Raw genomic sequence first — 23,960 nt, forward strand, 5'->3', positions numbered from 1 at the left:
AGGGCAGTACGGTGACACAGTGGTCAGCACTGCTGCCTCACAGCGCCAGGGACCCGGGTTCAATTCCAGCCTCGGGTCACTGTCTGTGTGGAGTTTGCACATTCTCCCCGTGTCTGCGTGGGTTTCCTCCAGGTGCTCTGGTTTCCTCCCACAGTCCCAATATGTGCGGGTTAGATTGATTGGCCATGCTATAGTTGACCATAGTGTCAAGGGATTAACAGGGTAAATATGTGGGGTTACTGGAATAGCACCTGGATGGGATTGCAGGGTGAAGACAGTTAAACATCGACCACATTGTTGTAGTCTGGTGGCCAGACCGGCTAAGGGTGGCCAATTTCCTTCCTTTAAGAGCATTAATGAATGAGATGTGTTTTTACAATCAATGATAGTTGTTATGGTCACCATTACTGAGACCAGATGTATATTCCAGATTTATTAATTGAATTTAAATTCCACTAGTTGTCTTGCTGGGATTGAGCATTAGCCTGGGGTCCGGTTACTCATCAAGTGACTCTGTCACAATGTCACTGCCTCCCTGCATCCTACTTATCATGGGTCTTCAGTCAGAGTTTCGCTGGAATATGGGTACATTTCTGCAGAGATTCTCTCGATCTGTCTCTGTAACTTCATCAGAAGCTCAGTGGATACCCTCGAGAATGGGTATGATGAGCTGTTTATAAGATTTATTTACAGGCAACAATTGCCTACACTATTGCAGTAATATAAGTGCAAACAGGACAAAGAAAAATGTCCCACTGAAAGTCGACTACACAAAAAAACTAGACAACACAATCAGGAGCCTTTTGTGTTCCAGACTAGATTTTATTTTTCCTCTCGTTGTTTGGGAGATAAGGCAAGTGCCAGTTTATTGGACCTCTATTGAACAGTTTGAAAGGAAACTGTGACTGAAAATAGAATGATTTACTGCTTTTCAATATTTGTATGTGGTGCAGTGAGAAATGACAGTGAGACAGTGAGAGAGACAGAGAAGTCTTTCCCACATCAGGCAGCCGTATAGATAGATGAGACCATGGGTTGTATGTGTACAGTTCCAGTCTCTCCTCTGTCATAGAATCATAGAAACCCTACAGTGCAGAAGGAGGCCATTCGGCCCATCGAGTCTGCACCGACAACAATCCCACCCAGATCCTATCCCTGTCACCCCACATAGGGTACCCCGCTAATCCTTTTAATCTACGCATCCCGGGAGACTAAGGGGCAATTTAGCATGGCCAATGCACCTATCCTGCACATCTTTGGACTGTGGGAGGAAACTGGAGCACCCGGAGGAACCCCACACAGACACGGGGAGAACGTGCAAACTCCACATAGACAGCGCCCCAAGCTGGGAATCGAACACAGGTCCCTGGAGCTGTGAGGCAGCAGCGCTAACCACTGGGCCACCGTGCCACCCCTATGAAGGAATTGGAGTTAATGTAATTGGACCAATTTAAGATGTAGCTGATATTGAACCAGTTAGGTTAAATTGAACAATAATTATTTATTGATGTTTCGACATAATTTCAGTAACGAATGCATTACATTTCAGTTTATTTATTTCAGCTGACAATCTACCCATTAATCTACAGGTACTCTCGCAATCATTAGCCCCCAAGTACTACTTACCATTTATGGTCTTTTCAAGTTCAAATTCTAATTCAGCTATAACAGAGAAGGATATACACTCTGAACGATACATAGAGTCATAGAGGTTTACAGCATGGAAACAGGCCCTTCGGCCCAACTGCCCTTTTTTTTTTAAAAACCCCTAAGCTAATCCCAATTGCCCACATTTGGCCCATATCCCTCTGTACCCATCGTACCCATGTAACTATCTAAATGCTTTTTAAAAGATAAAATCATACCCACCTCTACTACTACCTCTGGCAGCTTGTTCCAGACACTCACCACCCTCTGTGTGAAAAAATTGCCCCTCTGGACACTTTTGTATCTCTCCCCTCTCACCTTAAACCTATGCCCTCTAGTTTTAGACTCCCCTACCTTTGGGAAAAGATATTGACTATCTAGCTGATCTGTGCCCCTCATTATTTTATAGACCTCTGTACGGTCACCCCTCAGCCTCCTACGCTCCAGAGAAAAACATCCCAGTCTATTCAACCTTTCCTTATAACTCAATCCATCAAGTCCCGGTAGCATACATTTAAGGTTTATTTATTAGTGTCACAAGTAGGCTTACATTGACACTGCAATTAAGTTACTGTGAAAATCCCCTAGTCGCCACACTCCGGCATCTGTTCGGGTACACTGAGGGAGAATTTAGCACGGTCAATGCACTTAACCAGCATGTCTTTGGGAGGAAACCGGAGCACCCGGAGGAAACCCACGCAGACACGGGGAGAATGTGCAGACTCTGCACAGAAAGTGACCCAAGGCAGAAATCGAACCGGGGTCCTTGGCGCTGTGAGGCAGCATTGCTAACCAGTGCGCCACTGGCACGAATCCATTTACTTTAAATTGAACACAATCTGATATTAAATGATGCTGATCGGAAAAAATCATAGAAATTGGCGGCATGGTGGCACAGTGGTTAGCACTGCTGCCTCACAGCACCAGGGACCGGGGTTCAATACCCGCCTCAGGTGACTGTCTGTGTGGAGTTTGCACAATCTCCCCGTGTCTGCGTGGGTTTCCTCCGGGTGCTCAGGATTCCTGCCACAGTCCAAAGATGTGCGGGTTAGGCTGATTAGCCACGTTAAATTGACCCTTAGTGTCAGGGGGGTTTTCGGTGTAAATATTTGGGGTTACGGGAATAGGACTTGGGTGGGATTGTGGTCGGTGCAGATCCGACGGGCTGAATGGCCTCCTTCCGCACTGTTGTGATTCTAAACCCTACAGTGCAGAAGGAGTCCATTCATCCCATCGAGTCTGCACCGACAACAACTGCACCGACAACAAAAATGATTCTTCCATATTTTAAATGTAAGTTCTTTTTAATTAGTGAAGTACCGTTCACTTTTAATCTTCCCAAAATGTAAGAACAGTCCAGGATGAGAAAACGTCATTTGGACCTTTGAGCTGAAACCTCTCGCAGTTTATACTGAGAGCTATTCTAATTGTGTATTCCAACATTCTGCTTACTGTTTAATTGCTTCTCTGTGCCTTGGTATCCAAACTGTTGTTAACTCGCCAGCCCTCTTTAGAACCTCCTTGTACTAATCCCGTTGCCTTGGTCGCATGGTACCTATTCCAGAAGTAATTGAACCAAAACAGCTTAAAATGTAGAGGGCCATTTGCGCCACTTGTTAGCTGTTTGCTAGCGCAAATTCAAAGTAATTTTACAGTCCCATTCTCGGTGCCTGATGGATCATTTTGAATTGATGACCTCCTCTCTGCTAACTGCTCCTAGTCACTGCTCATTTCCAGTGGCCACTTCCCTGCCCGATTACTCATCAAATGTAAACCGAGTTGCAAGTCCATTACTGCCCTCCACTGTCCCGATGGGAGGCTAAGGAGAGACCTGATGGAAGTCGACAAGATGATGAGAGGCATAGACAGGGTGGATAGTCAGAGGCTTTGTCCCAGGGTGGCAGTGTCAATTACAAGGGGGGGTGCGGGGGGACACAGGTGAGAGGGGGAAAGTTTTGGGGAGATGAGCGGGGAAAATTTTTCACGCAGAGAGTGGTGGGTGCCTGTAACGCGCTGCCAGAGGAGGTGGTGGAAGCAGGCACATTAACAACATTTAAGAGGCATTTGGATGGGTACATGAATCGGCAAGGAATAGAGGGATACAGACCGAGTAAGGGCAGAAGGTTTTTTTTGTTTAGTTTAGTTAGGGCATCATGATCGGCCCAGGCTTGGAGGGCCGAAGGGCCTGTTCCTGTGCTGTACTTCTCTTTTTTCTTTGTTCTTTGACTGCCCTCTTTATAGTCAGGCATTTTTGTCCTTGGATCGGTTATTCCTGAAGAGATCTTGCTGGAGCTGAAGGGTTTATTCAAAAACATTTATTTACATGCTAGCTATTTATAAAGCTTAAATAGGACTAACATAGAGCAAGCGCTACCCCCCCTAAGATGATACTCAGTATCCTCACTCAATGAGTAGCATCAGTGCGACCTAGCTCCTTTTGCACATGCTCAGTGTGCTTTTTATTAGAGTCAACCCTTAACTCTTGGAGACACTCAGCTGTAAGATTTGTCAGATAGTTCATTGTGATGTTACAGTTCTTTAAATTTTACTTCCTTTGAGAGGTTTCTGGCCACCGTCTGTTACTCGCCTCATGCCACTAAACTTCAGAGTTTGAATAAAAGGACTTGCCTTTTATAGCCACAGGACATCCTGAGCATAATGTGGGAAACATGACAGACAAAATTCAGCCAGCAAGCTCCCACAGAATCAGTGTGACCGTGACCTGGCTCTGTATTATTGACTGAGGGAAAAATATTGTCAAGGGTTGCTGGGTACTCATGCTCAGGCTCACTCATGCTCGCTCCCATGCTCACCTTTGAGATATTGCCATAGGATCTTTATGAACACTTGAGAGGGTGGTTAGGGCCTCACCTTAACATCACATCCAAAGAGTAGCGCCTCCGACAGTGCAGCACTCCCTCGGTGTCAACCTTGATTTCTTTTATGCTCAAGTCCTTAAAAGGGATTGGAGCTCCCAATTGGTGCTATTTTTCATTACCTAACACATTCTATTAATGATCCTAATTCTATTCAAGGAAAAGCCGGGAGCTTCCCCTGGTGTCCTACTCCTCAACAAATACAAAGCAATTGATTTTTTTATTCACCTCGTTACTTTTGTGGGATCCTACGGAGCATAAAATTGATGGACACTTGGTATAGAGAGGAGCCACTACACTTGGAACGGTGCTTGCACGTGAAGCAGTGTGGGAGGTTACAAGCTGATTAGATGCAATACAAATATTGTTGGCATGGATTCTTACTGCACGCTCTTGTGTGTTGTGTTTTTGACAGTGTGTTTGGCCATGTCAGCCATCGCTCTGAGTGGCAGCTTGTTAAAGTGGACTACAGGTCTATATTCAGCAGGAGATGTAATGAGAATGACTTCCATGCATGGGAGTTCCACAATAAGGTGAGCAATCTTACTGGCGATTCCCTTCCCCCCCACCCCCACCCCAACCCTCACACTCTTCCTTCCCCTCTCCACCTCCCCCACCAGGTCTCCAGATAACATTGGTGCTATTTTTCATTTACTAACACGTTCTAATTATATTATGTCTCGAATGTCAGTGTCTCTAAGCTCTGAGTATGAAATCAAACATCGCCTTAGGACTTGGCCTCACACCAGTTCCTATCACCATAATCTCCTTCAGCCCCACAACCCTCAGAGGTATTGGTGCTCATCGAATGCCGGCCTCTTGACCATCTATAATTTTAATTGTTCCACTATTACAGGCCCTGTGCTCTGGAATTTCTTCCCTACATCCCTCTGCCTCCTTACATCACTTTCCTCCTTTAAGACTATCATTGAATCTGCGTGGGTTTCCTCCAGGTGCTCCAGTTTCCTCCCACCGTCCAAAGATGTGCGGTTTAGGTTGATTGGCAATGCTGAATTGCCCCTTAGTGTCAGGGGGATTAGGACGGTAAATATGTGTGGTTATGGGGATAGGACTTGGGTGGGATTGTTGTCGGTGTCGGCTCGATGGGCCAAATGGCCTCCTTCTGCATTGTAGATTCTCTGATTCTATAGAATCCTTACAGTGCAGCAGGAGGGCATTCAGCCCATCGAGTCTGCACCGCCAACAGACCCACCCAGGCCCTATGCCCATAACCGCATGAATTTACCTTGGTAATCCCCCTTGACACTGAGGGGCAATTTAGCATGGCCAATCCTCCTAACCCACACATCTTTGGATTGTGGGAGGAAACCGGAGCACCCGGAGGAAACCCACGCAGACACCGGGAGAACATGCAAACTCCACACAGTCACCTGAGACCAGAATTGAACCTGGGTCCCTGGCACTATGAGGCAATATTGTTAACCACTGTGCCACGCCTTCAAACCTACCACTTTGACCAACCTTTAAATCATTGTACCTAACATCACCTCATATGGCTTGGCATCATATTTTATTTAATTAAGCTCCTGCGAAGAGCTTTGGAATATTAATCATTTGGAAGAGGGAGATAAATGCAATATCTCTGAATTTGCTGATGACACAAAGCTGGGTGGGACCATGAGCTGTGAGGAGGATACAGAGCCTTGGTGAGGCTACACTTGGAATATTCTGTGCAGTTTTGTTCTCCTAATCTGAGGAAGGATGTTCTTGCTATAGATGGAGTACAGGGAAGCTTTACAGACTGACTCCTGGGATGTCGGGACTGATGTATGAGGAGACATTGAGTCAGTTAGAATTATATTTGCCGGAGTTCAGAAGAATGAGGGGAGGGATCTCATAGAAACCTATAACATTATCACAGGACTAGACAGGGTAGATGCAGGGGGGATGTTCCTGATGGTGGGAGAGTCCAGAATCAGGGGTCATAGTCTAAAGATAAATGGTAAACCTTTAAGGATAGAGGCAAGGAGAAATTTCTTCACCCGGAGAGTGGTCAGGCTGTTGAATTCACGACCACAGTTGAGGCCAAAACATTGTATGATTTCAAAGAGTTAGATATAGCACTTGGGACGAAGGGGATATGGGGAGGAAGGTGGGATCAGGCTATTGAATTGGATGATCAGCCATGATCATACTGAATGGCGGAGCAGGCTCGAAGGGCCGAATGGCCTCCTCCTGCTCCTATCTTCTATGTTTCTATGAATGTTTTCTTACAAGCGCTAGATGAATGTAAGTTGTTGTTCTTGTAGAGCTGGTAGCAGCATGTAAATCATACACAATAAAGAGATGGTATTATATCCTTTGTATTGCTTAAGATCTTTGATAAAAACAGAGACACCATTCTGTCTGGAGCCCTTAGAAACAGTCAATTTCCTCATCATACACTGCTCACCAACTTCCCTCCCCCACCACAATCTCGCTTTATCCAGTCGTCCTACTTAGTTTAATGGGTCTCAACTGAACAAGCGCATTAAGCCACATATGACACCTTCTGCCTAGAGCCTAAACTAATTAATTTCCAATTGACAGCGCACATCCTGGCCTAATTGGCATCCTTCTTCGATCGTGACATATGGCAGTACCCAGTACACAGGGTAATGCTGGCACCAATGTAATGGCGATGCTCACAGGCTTACAACCTGACACCCAGGGCAGATCTCAGCCAGGACACAGTTGAATAAAATAACAGCGTTTTTTAAATATATTGAGATGAGACAAAGAAGACGGCAAGTCAGCGCAGCCTGTCCAATCAGCGTTGACAGCACTCAGAAGCAGGCCTGCTGCAGCAGGCTTCAACCTCCACAGATCTGAACCTGAATCCAATAAATATTTCTGTTTCATGCACGATAACAGCTTAACTCAGTGACAGGCCCACTGCTTGTTAAAAGAGCTACACATCACCAAGCCCAGAATCCAAACATATCTCCTTCCCTGAAAGCACATCTCCAGTGCCAAAGGATTTCATTCTGCTGCTACCCCATTAAGACTGAGAACAGTCTTGGTGCTCTGAAGCAGAAGAGCGACCTTGCCACTCCTGTAAACTATACAGGATAGGCAGCCCCTCAGGTTAGTACTTAATACAATTGTGTAGGGCATTTGGTAAGGCCACTCCTGGCTTACAGTGTGGAGTTTTGACCTCCTAATCTAAAAGAACATAGAACATTACAGCGCAGTACAGGCCCTTCGGCCCTCGATGTTGCGCCGACCAGTGAAACCAATCTAAAGCCCATCTAACCAATACTATTCCAATATCATCCATATGTTTATCCAATGACCATTTAAATGCCCTTAATGTTGGCGTGTCCACTACTGCTGCAGGCAGGGCATTCCATGCCCTGACTACTCTCTGAGTGAAGAACCTACCTCTGACATCTGTCCTATATCTATCACCCCTCAATTTAAAGCTATGTCCCCTTGTGCTAGCTATCACCATCCAAGGAAAAAGGCTCTCACTATCCACCCTGTCTAACCTTCTGATCATCTTGTATGCCCCTATTAAGTCACCTCTTAACCTTCTTATCGCTAACGAAAACAACCTCAAGTCCCTCAGCCTTTCCTCATAAGAACTTCCCACCATACCAGGCAACATCCTAGTAAATCTCTGCACCCTTTCTAATGCTTCCACATCCTTCCTATAATGTGGTGACCAGAACTGTACGCAATACTCCAAGTGCGACCGCACCAGAGTTTTGTAATCTAAAAGAAGGATAGGCTTTTCCTTGAGGGAATGCAACCAAGGTTCACTCGACTGGTTCCTGGGATGAGGGGATTGTCTTATGAAGAAAGTTTGAGTAGACTTGGCCTCGGTTCCTTGGAGTTCAGAAGAAAGCTGATCTCATTGAAACATATCGGGCGGGATTTTACGGCCTTGCTCATCCCAAAACCGTAAAATCCCACCCAAGGTCAACAGACCTTCCCATTGTCCGCTCCTCGCCCGCTCTGATTCCCGTGGCAGGCGGAGCGGTAAAATTCCAGCCATAAAATTCTTTTTTTTAAAAAGTTTATTTATTAGTGTTACAAGTAGGCTTACATTAACACTGCAATGAAGTTACTGTGAAAATTCCCAAGTTGCCACACTCTAACGCCTGTTCAGGTACACTGAGGGATGATTTAGCACGGCCAGTGCACTGAACCAGCGTCTTTCTGAGTGTGGGAGGAAACCGGAGCACCCAGAGGAAACCCACACACATTCACAGGAAGAAAAGGTTTTTTAAAAAGTAGAAGTTTATTTATTAGTTGCAAGTAAGGCTTACATTAACACTAAATTTCCCTGTGAAGAACATGCAGACTCCACACAAACAGTGACCCAAGCCGGGAATCGAACTCGGGTTCCTGGCACCATGAGGCAGCAGTGCTAACTACTGTGCCACTGTGCACCTTGACAGCAGGGGAATTGCTGAGGAAATGTTTTCCCAGCCTGGGAAACCGAGAACACGGAGTTACAGGACCAAATTTTCACTACCAGGGAGGGTAGCTTGTTTCAGGAAATTTCCCAACTGGGCAGATCGGCCTTGCTTTAAAGCTCTCCTCGAGACCCACTTTCCAATCAAGGTAGGCAGAGGCAGGATAAGACCCGAGCGTGGAAACAGATCCCAGGGAGTTTCAGCATGGGTGAGTGCCTTAGGAAGTCTGTCTGTCCCTGTTGTTTAGAAGTTATTAGGCTGTCTAGCCCTCACTACTCACACACACTCACCTCCCCACCCATTCTTTCAAGGGGCTTCATTCCTCAATGCCATTTCTAATCAATGATGTGATCCCATATTAAAGACAGCTAATCCTTTAATAGCCTATTTAAAATGTCAATGAGACTATGAACTCAGAACCACCGGCTACAAAATTATAGCTTCAGAAACCCAGCAAAGCAATGATACTTACATAATAATAACTTTTATGTCAGTAAAGAACGTTATTGAAACTGCACACCAAAATGTTCACTTTTCTTTAACTTGTACCAGGTGGCCTGTTAAACAAAGCAGTCCAGCACAATTTTTTTAAAATTTTCACTGAAAGCTTCATGTTTAAATATAGGAGATTTAAAACAATTTATATCATAATGCTTAAACTAAAATTATCTGACCCTCAAGAGCATTTATATCCATTGCATTAATTTGTGTCACTCACACTGCAGGTTAAGGCCCTTGTAACAGGCAAAATGGTGTCCGTTTGAACTCTGCGCTATTTTTGAATGGTTCTGCTGAGTTTGCTTTACCCACCTGGGTGAATCACACCACCCCCTTTCCCTTTGCTGGCAAAAATTGGACCTGTTGGAAATGGGGGCAGGATTTACATATATGGGTTCCAGCTGCTATTTTTAAAGAGTACCAGAGTCTTCCTAACACTGCAATAACCTAGCCCATAGGCCCAATTAGGGGTTGGTCATTTTGGGACTGAGGAGAGGAGAAACCTCTTCACTCAAAGGATTGCGAATCTTAGGAATTCTTTCCTCCAAAGGGTTGTAGCTCCATTGGGTCCGTCAAGATGTTAGATATTTGGGTCCTAAGGGAATTTTGGGATATGGGGCTGGTGCGGGAAGGCGGAGTTGAGGTAGGTGCTCAGCCATAATTTTATTGAATACTGCTGCAGGCTGAAGGGGCCAAAATACCTACAACATCTTCTATTTCTTTGGCTCTTATGTACTCAAAAAAACCATAGGACCCCGACAGTGCAGAAGGAGGACATTCAGCCCATCGAGTCTGCACCGACTGCCTGAAAGAACTTCTTACAATGGCCCACACCCTCTGGCCTATCCCCGTAACCCTGTGCATTTGCCACAGCTAATCCCCCTAACCTATATATCTTTGGACATTAAGGAACAGCACGGCCAATCCACCTAACCTGCACATCTTTGGACTGTGGGAGGAAACCGGAGCACCCGGAGGAAACCCACACAGACACGGGGAGAAAATCCACACAGACAGTGATCCCGGAATTGTACCCGGGTCCCTGGCGCTGTGAGGCAGCAGTGCTAACCACTGTGCCGCCCTAAGGAAGCCATGCTTCATCAATAAATTGTTTCACTGCTCTGAACATTCTTAATGTGGGACACAATTCCTCTGACATTCGTTATTTGGTTCCTGCCTCTGTGCTTGCGGTGAGCTCTGAGGACCTAATTGGAAACAACTGCATTCCAGTTAAATCTACCTGAGAAATATTTTTAAAATGGAGGGCATGTGCAACAGTCCAGCGGAGAGTTGATTGTTGGCATGGCGGACTTGGAGGAGTTCCTCACTGCTGTTGTCTATGCACACCTCAGTGCGATTAATCGCTCAAGAACTTGGGGAGGGCAGATATGAGAACAACTCCGGTGAAAACATTCCCCTACCTCCATAACCTTTCCTCCTCAGGGAGGATTAAGGGTTTGTAACAGGCAGTTTACAAGTCTCAGTGCTGACGCCAGCAACAGAAGGTCTCCAGTTGGTTAATTAAGCTGTGCTGACCTTGGCACCTGTTTAGTTTGGGTTCTGACAGACAGCCACCTAGCTGCTTGATGCTGGCGTTTATACGAATAAAGCTGGTCCACTTATGCCAGTGGTTGCACTGTAAATGCAGGCCTTCGAATTTGCTTTGGAAGCAGGTTTATCCGACCGGCACAGAACCTCGTCTGAAAGCCAGCCAGACCGGTGGGCTTTAGCTGCCAGGGTTCGCTTTCATCCGTCCTCCCTCCTAATGAGCTATTTGCCACCTCCTTTCCTGGTGTTCCTTCATCGCTAATTGGCCATTAGAAGGATGAACAGATGCCTCAGGAAAGTTATTCGTTCTGCTTTCCTGGAAATCTTTTTTGAAAAGATGTTTATTTAATTAACTTCCAAAAAAAAAGGGCTTACTTTCACACTCTCGTTCAAACATTCAGCAATCGCAGGAGAAAGCAGATTCGAACTCCCTTCAGCAAGGTAGCTTTGCAGAGCGAGGTTACAGGATGAAGAGACTGTGCACTGAGCCGCAACTCCGGTGGCACAGTGGTTAGCACTGCTGCCTCACTGTGCCAGGGACCTGGGTTCGATTCCCGGCTTGGGTCACTGTCTGTGTGGAGTTTGCATGTTCTCCCCGTGTCTGCGTGGGTTTCCTCCGGGTGCTCCGGTTTCTTCCCACAGTCCAAAGATTTGCAGATAAGGCGTATTGGCCGTGCTAAATTCTCCTTCAGTGTACCCGAACAGGCGCTGGAATGTGGACACTGAGGAATTTTCACAGTAACTTCATTTCAGTGTGAATGTAAGCCGACTTGTGACTCATCAATAAATAAACTTTAACTGTGACCAGTGTCTAAGTGCTTGGACCTCGACCAGCAGCAACATGCTGGATGGAATTTTCCAGCCCTTCCTGCCGGCAGGACTGGAAGATCCCACCATAGTCGACCCAGGCATCAACAGGCACTGTAAATTGTCATCGACTTCGGCAAGACTGGGAAATCCCACTGGGTGTGGAAAGGGCTGGAGAATTCTGCCCATTGGGTTCCATGCCCAATAGAGCAGTTTGTCTGACTAAATCTCCTCCGACCACCCGTGCACAACATTATCCAATCCCCTGTGTAAACAGGTGAACGGTTACCAGAATCACCAGGTTTCCTCGGGAGTGGGACAATGGAAGCAAACTCTCTGGAGTCATTCAGTTGGTAGGACAGCATAAATTCTGTGGATGAACTAGGTGGGCCCAATGGCCTCCCTCAACTATATTTATGGTGGCACAGCAGTTAGCGCTGCTGCCTCACAGCTCCAGGGACCCGGGTTCTATTCCCAGCTTGGGTCACTGTCTGTGTGGAGTCTGAACGTTCTCCCCATGTCTGTGTGGGTTTCCTCCGGGTGCTCCGGTTTCCTTCCACAGTCCGAAAGACGTGCTGGTTAGGTGCATTGGCCATGCTAAATTCTCCCTCAGTGAACCCGAATAGGCATCGGGAGTATGGCGACTAGGAGATTTTCATAGAATCATAGAATAGAATCATATAATCCCTACAGTGCAGAAGGAGGCTATTCAGCCCATCAGGTTTGCACCAACCATAATCCCATCCATGCCCCATCCTCATAACACCACGCACTTACTCTAGCCCGTCCCCCTGACACTAAGGGGCAATTTAGCATGGCCAATCCACCTAACCTGCACATCTTTGGACTGTGGGAGGAAACCGGAGCACCCGGAGGAAACCCACGCAGGCACAAGGAGAATGTGCAAACTCCACACAGACAGTGACCCAAGCCAGGAATCAAACACGGGTCCCTGGTGCTGTGAGGCAGCAGTGCTAACCACTGTGCCACCATGCCATTTCACAGTAACTTCATTGCAGTGTTAATGTAAGCCTACTTGTGACACGAATAAATAAACTTAAATTTATCCTTGTAAATGATTGTTTCACAATCAAGTGTGCATAGTGACTGTCTTCCTGACAACCGGAAGAATTGTTTTTATTTCAACAGCTATTCTTGTGGTACTTACAACAGCAAAGAGCCTCCCTGATCTTTACCATTAAGCATTTACATCCAATCTAAAGCTGAAACATTTCTGCTGAAACCAAGCTGAGTATATGTGTGACACTCCTGTTTGCAGTTTTAATTAAAGCATTAAGTAAAAGTAGTAAAGACCTCAGAACGGTTTGAACCTGTTAAAAGTCAAGCTCCTCACCATCATGACTTGGAGCTATATCACCATTTCTACGTTGTCATTAGGTCCAAAACCTGGAACGCCCTCCCAATCAGCACTGTGGATGTGTCTATACCACGCACGGTTCAAAAAGGCAGCTCACCACCATCTTCTCTAGGGCATTTAGGGATGCAGGGATACAGAGAAAAGACGAGAAATAAGAGATACAGAGAAAAGACAGGGATACAGAGAAAAGAGGCAAGTCATGATGCTCGTTTGGAGTGCTGGTGCATACATGATGGGCCAAATGACCTCCTGTTCACGGAATCACAGGATAACAGAATACAACAGAACAGGCCCTTCAGCCCATTGAGTCTGCACCAACCCATGAAAGGCCCACCTAATCCCACTTGCCAACACTTGGCCCATAGCCTTGAATGTTATGGTGTGCCAAGTACTCAGCCAGGTACTTTTTAAAGGATGTGAGGCATCCCGCCTCCACCACCCTCCCAGGCAGCGCATTCCAGACCATCACCACCCTCTGGGTAAAAAAGCTTTTCCTCAAACCTCCCCGCTAAACCTCCCACCTCTCTCTTTTAACTTTTGTTCCCTCGTAACTGACTCTTGTGCCGCAATGATTCTGTGATCAGTAAATGCTGGACTGCCAGCCATACCGTGAACAAATAAAAAAATAATTGGGGAAAATGTGAAATAAGTCAGCAGAAACTGGTGCCCCTTCACCAGAGTCTTTTTCACTTTAAAGCTCAATTGTAGTTCACAGAGTGCGACAGGTTCAGTGTCAGCAGCCAGAGTGCCAGGGGACCTGACACTCCCAGTTATATATACAGACAAGATTCCTTGATTGGGCAGGCAATAATGAGCTCAATCAGGGAGTTCATATTCCAAGAGGCCAACCTCAATGGCCTCATTGAAATCAAGGGGCGGCACGGTGGCACAGTGGTTAGCACTGCTACCTGACAGCTCCAGGGACCTGGGTTCGATTCCCGGCTTGGGTCACTGTCTGTGTGGAGTTTGCATGTCCTCCCCTGCATGGGTTTCCTCCGGGTGTTCTGGTTTTCTCCCACAGTCTAAAGATGTAAGGGTTAGGTACACTGGCCATGCTAAATTGACCCTCACTGTCCTGGGATGCGTAGGTTAGAGGGATTAGCAGGGTAAATATGTGGGGTTATGGGAATAGGGTCCTGGGTGGGATTGTTGTCGGTGTAGACACGATGGGCCGAATGGCCTCCTTCTGCACTGTAGGGATTCTATGATTACAAATGTAGCGAGGGAAAAGATTTACTTACGCGGGAATTTGTTGACAGTAAGAGTGTTTGAATCAAAGGCCACCTCCAACATCTCAGTGCCTGAGTCAGCTAGTCTCTTTTCAATGTAAAGGCAGCAGCAAGTTTATTTTAAGTAAGCCTGTAGTGCTGAAATACTGTCACATTTCTGAATGATTATCGCCAACAGAACAATTTAACACTGAGTTACAGAGTAAAACGACATGTGTATTTCACATATTCTCGATGCTCATGTTTTTTCTCTCTAATCCTCATTTCTCTGGCACCTCCTCCTCCCCCTTCCACCTGTCCATGACTATGTGGTCAGCAGGCAAAACAAAGAACAGTGCCACTTAGGAAAAGGCCTTTCGACCCACCAGGCCTGCATCGACACCAGGTCTAAACTAAAGACCTTTTGCCTCTATGCAGTCCATATTCCTCTATTCTCTGCCTATTCATGTATCTGTCAAGATGCCTCTTAAACATTGCTATTGTATCTCTTTCTACCACCTCCTCTGGCAGCGTGTTCCAGCACTTACTACCTTCTGTGTACAAAGTTGCCTCTCATATCTCATTTAAACTTTCCCCTTTTTACTTGAAACCTATGGCCCCTAGTTTTTGCCTTTCTCCCTGATCTCTTCAATCTCTCTCACATTAACAATGGCTTATCAGCTCAAGATTTGCAGATTTATTTAATTAACAGAACTTAACTTCTGCTGCGGTATTGGGATTTGAACTTGATGTTGTGCAACCTCGACACCAGGTATAACAAAAACAGGAAGCCCCTCCAGGCCTTGCTCCACACATGCTCCATGTCACCTCATGACCTCCAGCCAGCCTCATTTCTCCGCATGGCCTCCATGCCGAGCTATCACACTACCATGCCCATTCAGTCACTCTACATTATATAGAACGAATGAACACTATAGTGACAAGAGGATGTGTAAAAAAAAAAAGTTAATAAAGACAGTCGTTCATTGATAACTTTCTTCAAAAAAATCTACTTTTTAACTATAGGTCCAGGGAAATGCTAATTCTTCGCCCAGAGAGTGGAATTCACCACCACAGAAAGCAATTGAGGCCAAAACATTGTTGCCGGAATTTACCGCTTTGCCTGCCCGAGGCTCGTAAGATCCCGCCCGAGGCCAATGGACTTTGCCGTTCTGTGAGCCTCGCCCGCCCCGATTCTGGGGCGGGCGAGGCTCACAGAACGTGAGAAGTAGTTAGATACAGCACTTGGGGATTAAGGGTTCAAAGGATATGTGGGCGTTGGGAGTGGGATCAAGCTTTTGAGTTGGATGATCAGCCATCATCATAATCATTAGCAGAGCAGGCTCAAAGGGCTGAATGGCCTTCTCCTGCTTCTATGCTCTATGTTTCCAATCATCCAGGTGTAATGATTGCTAATTCAGATTATATGGGCTTTATTTTTGTGGAATTGGGAAGACCCTGTGGACCGTTGAAAATGGGAGACGGGACCCAATTTCAGGATTCCAGACCCCATTCCCAGAGTTTCTGATTTTTACCAGTGCCCTTTGAGGGTGCAGGCTGGATTGGGTCAGAAACCCTCACCCTGCACTCCAAACCTGGCCAGTTCCATGATGGGGATGGGTATGCCCTCACCCTCCACGTGTTTCATGGAGTTGGGCCACCTCAAAGGTGTCATAAGTTAACCTTTTGAAAGGTAAGTTCAAAAGATCCTCTGCATGCCTCCCTCCACCCATCCCCTCTTGGCAAGGTATGCAACCCCCATGCCCCATGCTGAGGAATGGTCTACCCAGCCCAATGCTCCTTTATGTCCCCATGCCAAGGTATTCCCTCCATCCACCTCCCTATGGCCCCTCATGCCTTCTATGCTAGATTATGGCACCTATGTGTCAATGCACCCACTATACACTGTATAGAACGAAGGAACTCTATAGTGACATAGGCTGTGTTGAAAAAAATACTTTAAAAATTCATTAATTGAGAACTTCCCACTTTCTTTAAAAGAACCCTTTTTACTAGAGGCCAATGAAACTGTCAATCATCCAGATCCTTTAAAATTTCAACATCAGAAACTGCAAGCACTTGAGATGTCTTCATTTTTGTAAAATCAAATTGTGGAATTAATTACGCATTGTGCATTCTTGGTTGAGAGTCTGACATCAGTTAAAGTACTGATGTGACACAGTCGTTAGCACCAGGGACCCGGGTTTGGAAAGTGTGTAGGGTGTGGTTAAAAGGTTTGAGGAGTGAGGATAGGAGGGCCTTTCTCTTACTGTAACTGGGATGAAGTCCCATAGCACCAAATTGGGCCTGCTAAACAGCTCGCCTTAGCAACCAACAACCCCTGTGGCTGCCTCCGAACATTTCCCTGAGGAAGCTGACCCAACCTCAGCCCACACTCACGTTCCTCCCCCCCTGTCCCCGCCGAGGCTTTGTCCTGAGACTGGTGGCCCTGCTGAGCTGGGAATTTACCCGATTCCTGCTACCCACCTCGCGCATGATAATCCAGCCCTATCAATTACTGATCCAGTAACACATTCTGTGTCATCCACTCCGGTGCTGATGTGAATGTGAAATAACTTTGTTATGATATGGCAAATGCAAGTGTCAGACCTCCCACATCCCAAAGGGAAACTTGAGCAAGCTGCCACAACAGTTTACAATTTGCACGTTATGAGTTGGTCTCTGAAGTCAGGAGGAATAAATTTCAGACCACTTGTGAAGATTTTAAACATTAAATGTATTAAAGGAAAGAATAATATGACACTTAAATACACCAGAACACTTTCAGACAGTATCACAGAATCCCTACAGTGCAGAAAAAGGCCATTCGGCCCATTGAGCCTGCACTGACAACAATCCCACAGAAGCCCTATCCCCGTAACCTCACATATTTACCCTCCTAATCCCCCTGACGAAGGGGCAATTTAGCATGGCCTATCAACCTAACCTGCGCATCTTTGGAGTGTGAGAGGAAACCGGAGCACCCAAAGGAAACCCACGCTGACACGGGATAATTCCACACAGAGAATTACCCGAGGCCAGAATTGAACCTGGGTCTCTGGGGCTGTGAGGCAGCAGTGCCAACCACTTCTGCAAGCATTTCCCAAAAGATTTTGGTTTTCTGTGAACTCAGAGTCAAATCATTTTTTGATGGTAAGAGTCCTCACAGATTTTTAGTTTATAAAATATTCTAGTAGTATTACCATAAAATGCATTGCTGCTATCAGGGAAATCTTACACAGACATTTCGTCCTCTTTCCTTCGATACTGAGAAGGCACAGCTTGTCTCAAATGCCTTGCAAACAAAAACACATTTCTCTGAGAGTGGCAGCAGTTGGTCTTCACTGGTCTGACTCTGGCATACACTGTCTTGATGTGGAGATGCCGGCGTTGGACTGGGGTAAACACAGTAAGAAGTCTAACAACACCAGGTTAAAGTCCAACAGGTTGGACAGTGTTCAAACACTGTCTTGCCAGGATCTCATCGCCAAACCCAACCGCCTTCAATTTCTCTTCAGATATGTTTTCCCTTTGATCCACCTCTCCATTATTTTTACAATCCTTCAGAAGTTCCCAGAATTTACCAATCTTTCTTATTTTGGTATGACTATTTTTTTAAAAAGTAAACTTACTACTTTGTCTCACCTAGTTGCAATCTTCCAATTGGAAATGTTCCTTTTGAAATTCAGCAGTTAACTTTAAATCACTTCCCTTATCTGCCTAATGTAAATTCCTATTCATACTGTCCATCTACCCCACCCTCCAGCAATCCATCTTAGCTCTGCTCATTTCCACTTCTAACATTTGCCTTCACATTTACCCGTTCTTGATATTTTGACCCTTACAGCGTAACTGTCTTCTGTTTAATTAAACCAGCCACACCTACACTGAAACACACAAGAATGTTTCGTATTATATAACAGTGATATTAAAAAATATTGAGAAATCTCATTTTTCCTCACAACTTGCTTATTCCAACCTTCTCTGTTTCATAGAATCCCTACAGTGCAGAAGGAGGCCATTAGGCCCATTGAGTCTGCACCAACAACAATCCCACCCAGGACCTATCCCCGTAACCCCACATATTTACCCCGCTAATCCCTCTAACCTACGCATCCTGGGACATTAAGGGGCAATTTAGCATGGGCAATGCACCTAACCCGCACATCTTTGGGAGGAAACCGGAGCACCCGGAGGAAATCCACGCAGACACTGGGAGAAAGTGCAAACTACACACAGACAGTGAGACAAGGCCGGAATTGAACCCAGGTCCCTGGTGTGGAAGGCAGCAGTGCTAACCACTGTGCCACCGTGCCACAAATCTTTCTGTATCCCCTATAATGGATAGAATGGTTAGCAATGCTGCTCACAGCAGCAGGGACGCAAGTTCAATTCATGGATGACTGTCTGTTTGGAGTTTGCACGTTCTCCCCGTGTCTACATGGCTTTCCTCTGGGTGCTCTGGTTTCCGCCCACGGTCCAAAGCAGGTTAGCTGCATTGGCCATGCATCATTAGCATTGGCCAAACTCCACACAGACAGTGGCCCACGCCGGAATCAAACCCGGGTCCCTGGCACTGTGAGGCAGCAGTGCTAACCACTGTGCCACCGTGCTGCCCCTCTGACCATTCAAAAAAAAATCTATATCATGACTACCCTGGTTTTAATTTCTCCAGCAAAAATATATTGCCGGAGCCAGCTTTCTTGAGGAATACCTGATACTATCTGTTAACTTAAAGAGTCACTTTGCTGAAACTGGAGGTAATAAGGATGGGATTGCAGATCAATGGGCCCTAAAGGAGTGTGGAAGAGGCTTGACAATGATTTGAGCTGAATCCTCAATATTACAATCAAGTAGGTTTGGTCCTAATATGCATCCACATGGTTTGAATTCCGATTGACTTTTCAAACATATCTTTGCATTCATTTTAAATGCTAATCCTATCATGTGGTGTTTTTTTCTTTAAGCTTTAAGGACATATTTAAGGCTTTTTGCAGTGTGCCATCATTGGAGCTAGATCTTAACTCCACAGTTAGATGTCAAAATCAAAGTGAGTGATCCCGCTTCTAAAACAAGAAGCTATTTTGACTCCTGGTTTCTGACTGTTATGAAGGGAAGGTTGATCCCCTCTCTGAGAACTAACACTTAACCACTTAAAGAGGAGTACCTCGCCTCATAATCTGCTAAAAGTGTGTGAGAAGTAGTGCGATCTGCTCTTCAGCAATTTTTGTTGGTTAAATCAAAATGACTACCTGAGACTCTCTCGGTAAAATCAGCAAGTAACACTTTATTTATCTAACTAACAATAAGCAGGTTAACTAAACTATTAACAAACCAAATAAAACACTATTCTAATGGAATGTTGTTTAGATAAATCCAATTCCCACTTATTAGCAAAAAAACCCCAGAATCTTTAGTCTTCCATTCTAAATTACAATCAGGTTTGCTGTCTTCCGAAATCTTCTGTCTTCTTTCTTCTGTCTGGAACCATTATCTTCTTTTTGGTACCTTTCCTATTCAGGTGAGGCTTTGAGCTAAAAGCTATTAGCTGTGGCAGAAAGCAGTTGCTGGCTCTCTGGAGCTGAGAGCTCTCTCTTATACCCCTGACGACATACCAACAGCCCCACAATAGGATTGGTTCTCAGGTTATCAAAACATCAAATTTAAATCTAACAGGCTGCTGTTATCCAAGTATTATCCACATTTAAATTGATTGACTAAAATTCAAAGACAGCCTGTTGTCTTGGCAACACTACTGTTTGACCTTTGACACAATGTTTCAGTCTGTGTACTACATATGCACCGGCATCTCTTTTTTGTTAAACACTATGTTCGGAAAAAGCCCTACCTTTTTAACAGATAATTCTACAATTACCAACTTCGCAACACTTACCAATGTGATTACTTTAAAGGGAGAACCTTGCATTATGGGAGAAATGCGAATATACCAGAGACGCAGCCCGGCAACACAGTGCATTCTGGGAAAGAAGTACAGTGGAGCAGTAACATCAGTGCCTTGTACCTGCACAGACTCCGACTTCGAGTGGTAAGTAGCCTTGCTAACTTCTCACTGACAACGTACCTGGAATCAAGGCCTCCTCGCACTGTTACCAGATCTTTGCACCTTGTCATGATATACTCTTGGTTGGCTTCCAGCACTGTGCTGCTGCATGCTTGCTCTGATGCAGTAGCCCAAGCAATGGTTTGATGGGGGAAAACTGCGCTGGTGACAGGAACTCGCGTCCACTGTCAGAACACGTTGAACAATCATGACTGCCTTTCCCACAGTTTGGTCTTCTATGATGTACATTTAGTCTCATGTCTAGGCTTTGATGGTTTCACCTATTTGGGTTACGGTACTAAACTTCTCAGCACTTGGGTATTGGCAAGACCTTGTATGCAACAGTGTGATTATGGGAGGACTGCTTCTGTGTTGCTCTCTCTATATTGTCATTAGCTGGCCACATCTCCTGACCAAAGGTTAGTAGGCCAAATCAAAATGATTGGGAGATCCCTGTTGTAGGGATTTGGAACAATACACACACAATTTGTGGCATAGGTTTACACTCGTCTGATTTAGCAGTTCAGAGAACATTCACTCGAGTGATTCCTAGGATGAAGGGATTACCTTTTGAAGAAACTTTTTAAAGTTTATTTATTAGTGTCACAAGTAGGCTTACATTAACACCGCAATGAAGTTACTGTGAAAATCCCCTAGTCACCACACTCCTGTTCAGGTAGAATTTAGCATGGCGAATGGCACGTCTTTTAGACTGTGGGAAGAAACCGGAGCACCTGGAGGAAACCCACACAGACGGGGAGAATGTGCAAACTCCACACAGACAGTGACCCAAGCCGGGAATCGAACCTGGGTCCCTGGCGCTGTGAAGCAGCAGTGCTAACCACTGCCAAAACATCGAAAGTGGACTTAAGGCCACAATCAGACCAGCCATAATTTCATCAAATGCTCGAATGGGCCTGAGGGCCCGAATGGTCTCCTACTGCTTGTAATTCCGGCGTTCCCTTGTTCCGATCGTTAATTTGCCAACTTTGATCTCATTTTAGCTTTAATCAAAATTAGTTGAAAATTTATTTTGTTTCTGTTCTTGAGATCGATACTTCGAAACAAAGGTCAGGCTGTTGTTTTAATCTCGGAGCGAAAAGGCTGAAAGGAATGGTGAGAAATAATAAACTGAGGTTTGTTTCCAAAGCTTCAGGATTGCAACGTATTTGTTAGTTGTAAAGATAGCGGAGATATCCACTCCCATGGAGACCGGCAGTCAGTTGTAATCGATTAGAGATCCAGCCGGGTCTGACCTTGCCCTCGTGCCGGCATTTTGCCATTGGTGGAGTGCAGGCCATGCCATGCATGGGGGCTGCTGTCTCCATGGAGACATCCCCTCCTCAGTAGGCTGGGGGAACCATCAGAACCTTCATCGGACTGCAAAGACAGCGATGGCCAATTAGGAGACCGTTTCCAGGAAGACTGCGCTATCCGTACGTGTGTACTCAGAACGCATTACCCGACATTAGAGTCCCGAAGCCGGTGGGAGATCCCACCCCACAGTCACACCGCAGACCACTGGCTGAAAGTTTATCACTGGCTGAAAGTTTATAAGCTCCAGAAGCTATGTCTCTCCCGAACGACAATTACAGAATCGGTGATGCGCTCTGAGGAAGACTGCTTTTCTTGATTTTCCATGGATTTCGTCACCAGGAGACATTATCATAGAATCAGAATCCCTACGGTGCAGAGACAGGATATTCCACCCATCGAGTCTGCACTGACTCTCCAACAGAGCATCTTACCTAGACCCTATCCCCACAAGCTCATGTATGTACCCTGTTAATCCCACTAATCTACACCATGGGCAGCACAGTGGTTAGCACAGCTGCCTCACAGCGCCAGGGACCCGGGTTCAATTCCTGGCTTGGGCCACTGTGTGGAGTTTGCACATTCTCCCTGTGTCTGCGTGGGTTTCCTCCGGGTGCTCCGGTTTCCTCCCACAGTCCAAAGACCTGCTAGTTAGGTGCATTGACCTGAATAGGCGCCGGAGTGTGGTGACTAGGGGAATTTCACAGTAACTTCATTGTAAGCCTTACATGTGACTAATAAATAAATAAAACTTTAAACTTTAATCTAGGGACATTAAGGGGCAATATAGCATGGCCAATGCAGCTAACCTGCTTTGGACAGCGGGAGGAAACTGGAGCTTCCTGAGGAAACCTGTGTAGATACGTGGAGAATGTGCAAACAGACAGCCACCCAAGGCCAGAATCGAACTTGTGTCCCTGCCGCTGTGAGACAGCAGTGCTAACCACTCTATCCATTATCGAGGGTACAGAAAGATTTACAAGAATGGTTCCAGTCATGAGGCACTTCAGTCATGTAGATGGATTGGAGAAGCTGCGGTTGTTCTGAGGGAAGAGTCTGGATGGAGTAGATAGGGAAATCTGCTACCACTGGCAGAAGAGTTAACCTAAAGGTCATTTTTTTCAGGGCTATGAGGAAAGGACAAGAGAGTGGAATGCACTCACCCCTTGTAGAGAGGACAGGTCCGCTGTTGTAGAGAACTCACATGGCCTCCTTCTATGCTGTCACCATTCAATGATTTTATTGTTGTAGTTTTTTTAATGTGAATGATCTTAATACAATCCTTTAAATCAGCTAGCTTTCTCTTCATATTTTAGTCAGCAAAACTAATACTCTCTCCCCATCACTGTAATACAAAGAGCAAAGAACAAAGAAAATTATATCACAAGAACATGCCCTTCGGCCCTCTAAGCCTGCACCGACCATGCTGCCCAACTGAACTAAAACCCTCCGACCCTTCCGGGGACCCTCCATTCCCATCCTATTCATGTATTTGTTAAGACGCCCCTTGAAAGTCACTATCATATCCGCTTCTACTACCTCCCCCGGCAGTGAATTCCTGGCACCCACCACCCTCTGTGTAAAAAGGTTGCCTTGTACATCTCTTTTAAACCTTGCCCCTCGCACCTTAAACCTATGCCCCCTAGTAATTGACTCTTCCACCCTGGGAAAAAGCTTCTGACTATCCACTCTGTCCATGCCCCTCATAATCTTGTAGACTTCCATCAGGTCGCCCCTCAACCTCCGTCATTCCAGTGAGAACAAACCAAGTTCCTCCAACCTCTCCTCATAGCTAATGCCCTCCATACCAGGAAACATCCTGGTAAATCATTTCTGTACCCTCTCCAAAGCCTCCACATCCTTCTGGTAGTGTGGCGACCAGAATTGAACACTATATTCCAAATACGGCCGAACTAAGGTTCTATAAAGCTGCAACATGACTTGCCAATTTTTAAACTTAGTGCCCCGGCTGATGAATTCAAGCATGCTGTATGCCTTCTTGACTACCTTCTCCACCTGCGTTGCCACTTTCAGTGACCTGTGTACCTGTACACCCAGATCCCTCTGGCTATCAATGCTCTTAAGGGTTTTGCCATTTACTGTATATTTCCTATCTGTATTAGACCTTCCAAAATGCATTACCTCACATTTGTCCAGATTAAACTCCATCTGCCATCTCTCCGCCCAAGTCTCCAACCG

At 45.7% G+C, this 23,960-nt stretch overlaps 1 protein-coding gene across 1 annotated transcript in view; it reads left to right on the forward strand.

The window, feature by feature from the left end:
• LOC144500847 (VPS10 domain-containing receptor SorCS1-like) overlaps positions 1-23,960 on the forward strand; it is an 868,860-nt gene that overhangs the window by 696,146 nt on the left and 148,754 nt on the right. The window contains exons 15-16 of the mRNA XM_078224322.1: positions 4,939-5,056; positions 20,299-20,432. Of these exons, the coding sequence (XP_078080448.1) occupies positions 4,939-5,056; positions 20,299-20,432 (252 nt within the window). The remainder of the gene's footprint in view (positions 1-4,938; positions 5,057-20,298; positions 20,433-23,960) is intronic.

The sequence above is a fragment of the Mustelus asterias genome, chromosome 11 (assembly GCF_964213995.1).
Source record: "Mustelus asterias chromosome 11, sMusAst1.hap1.1, whole genome shotgun sequence".
NCBI classification, from domain to species: Eukaryota; Metazoa; Chordata; class Chondrichthyes; order Carcharhiniformes; family Triakidae; genus Mustelus; species Mustelus asterias.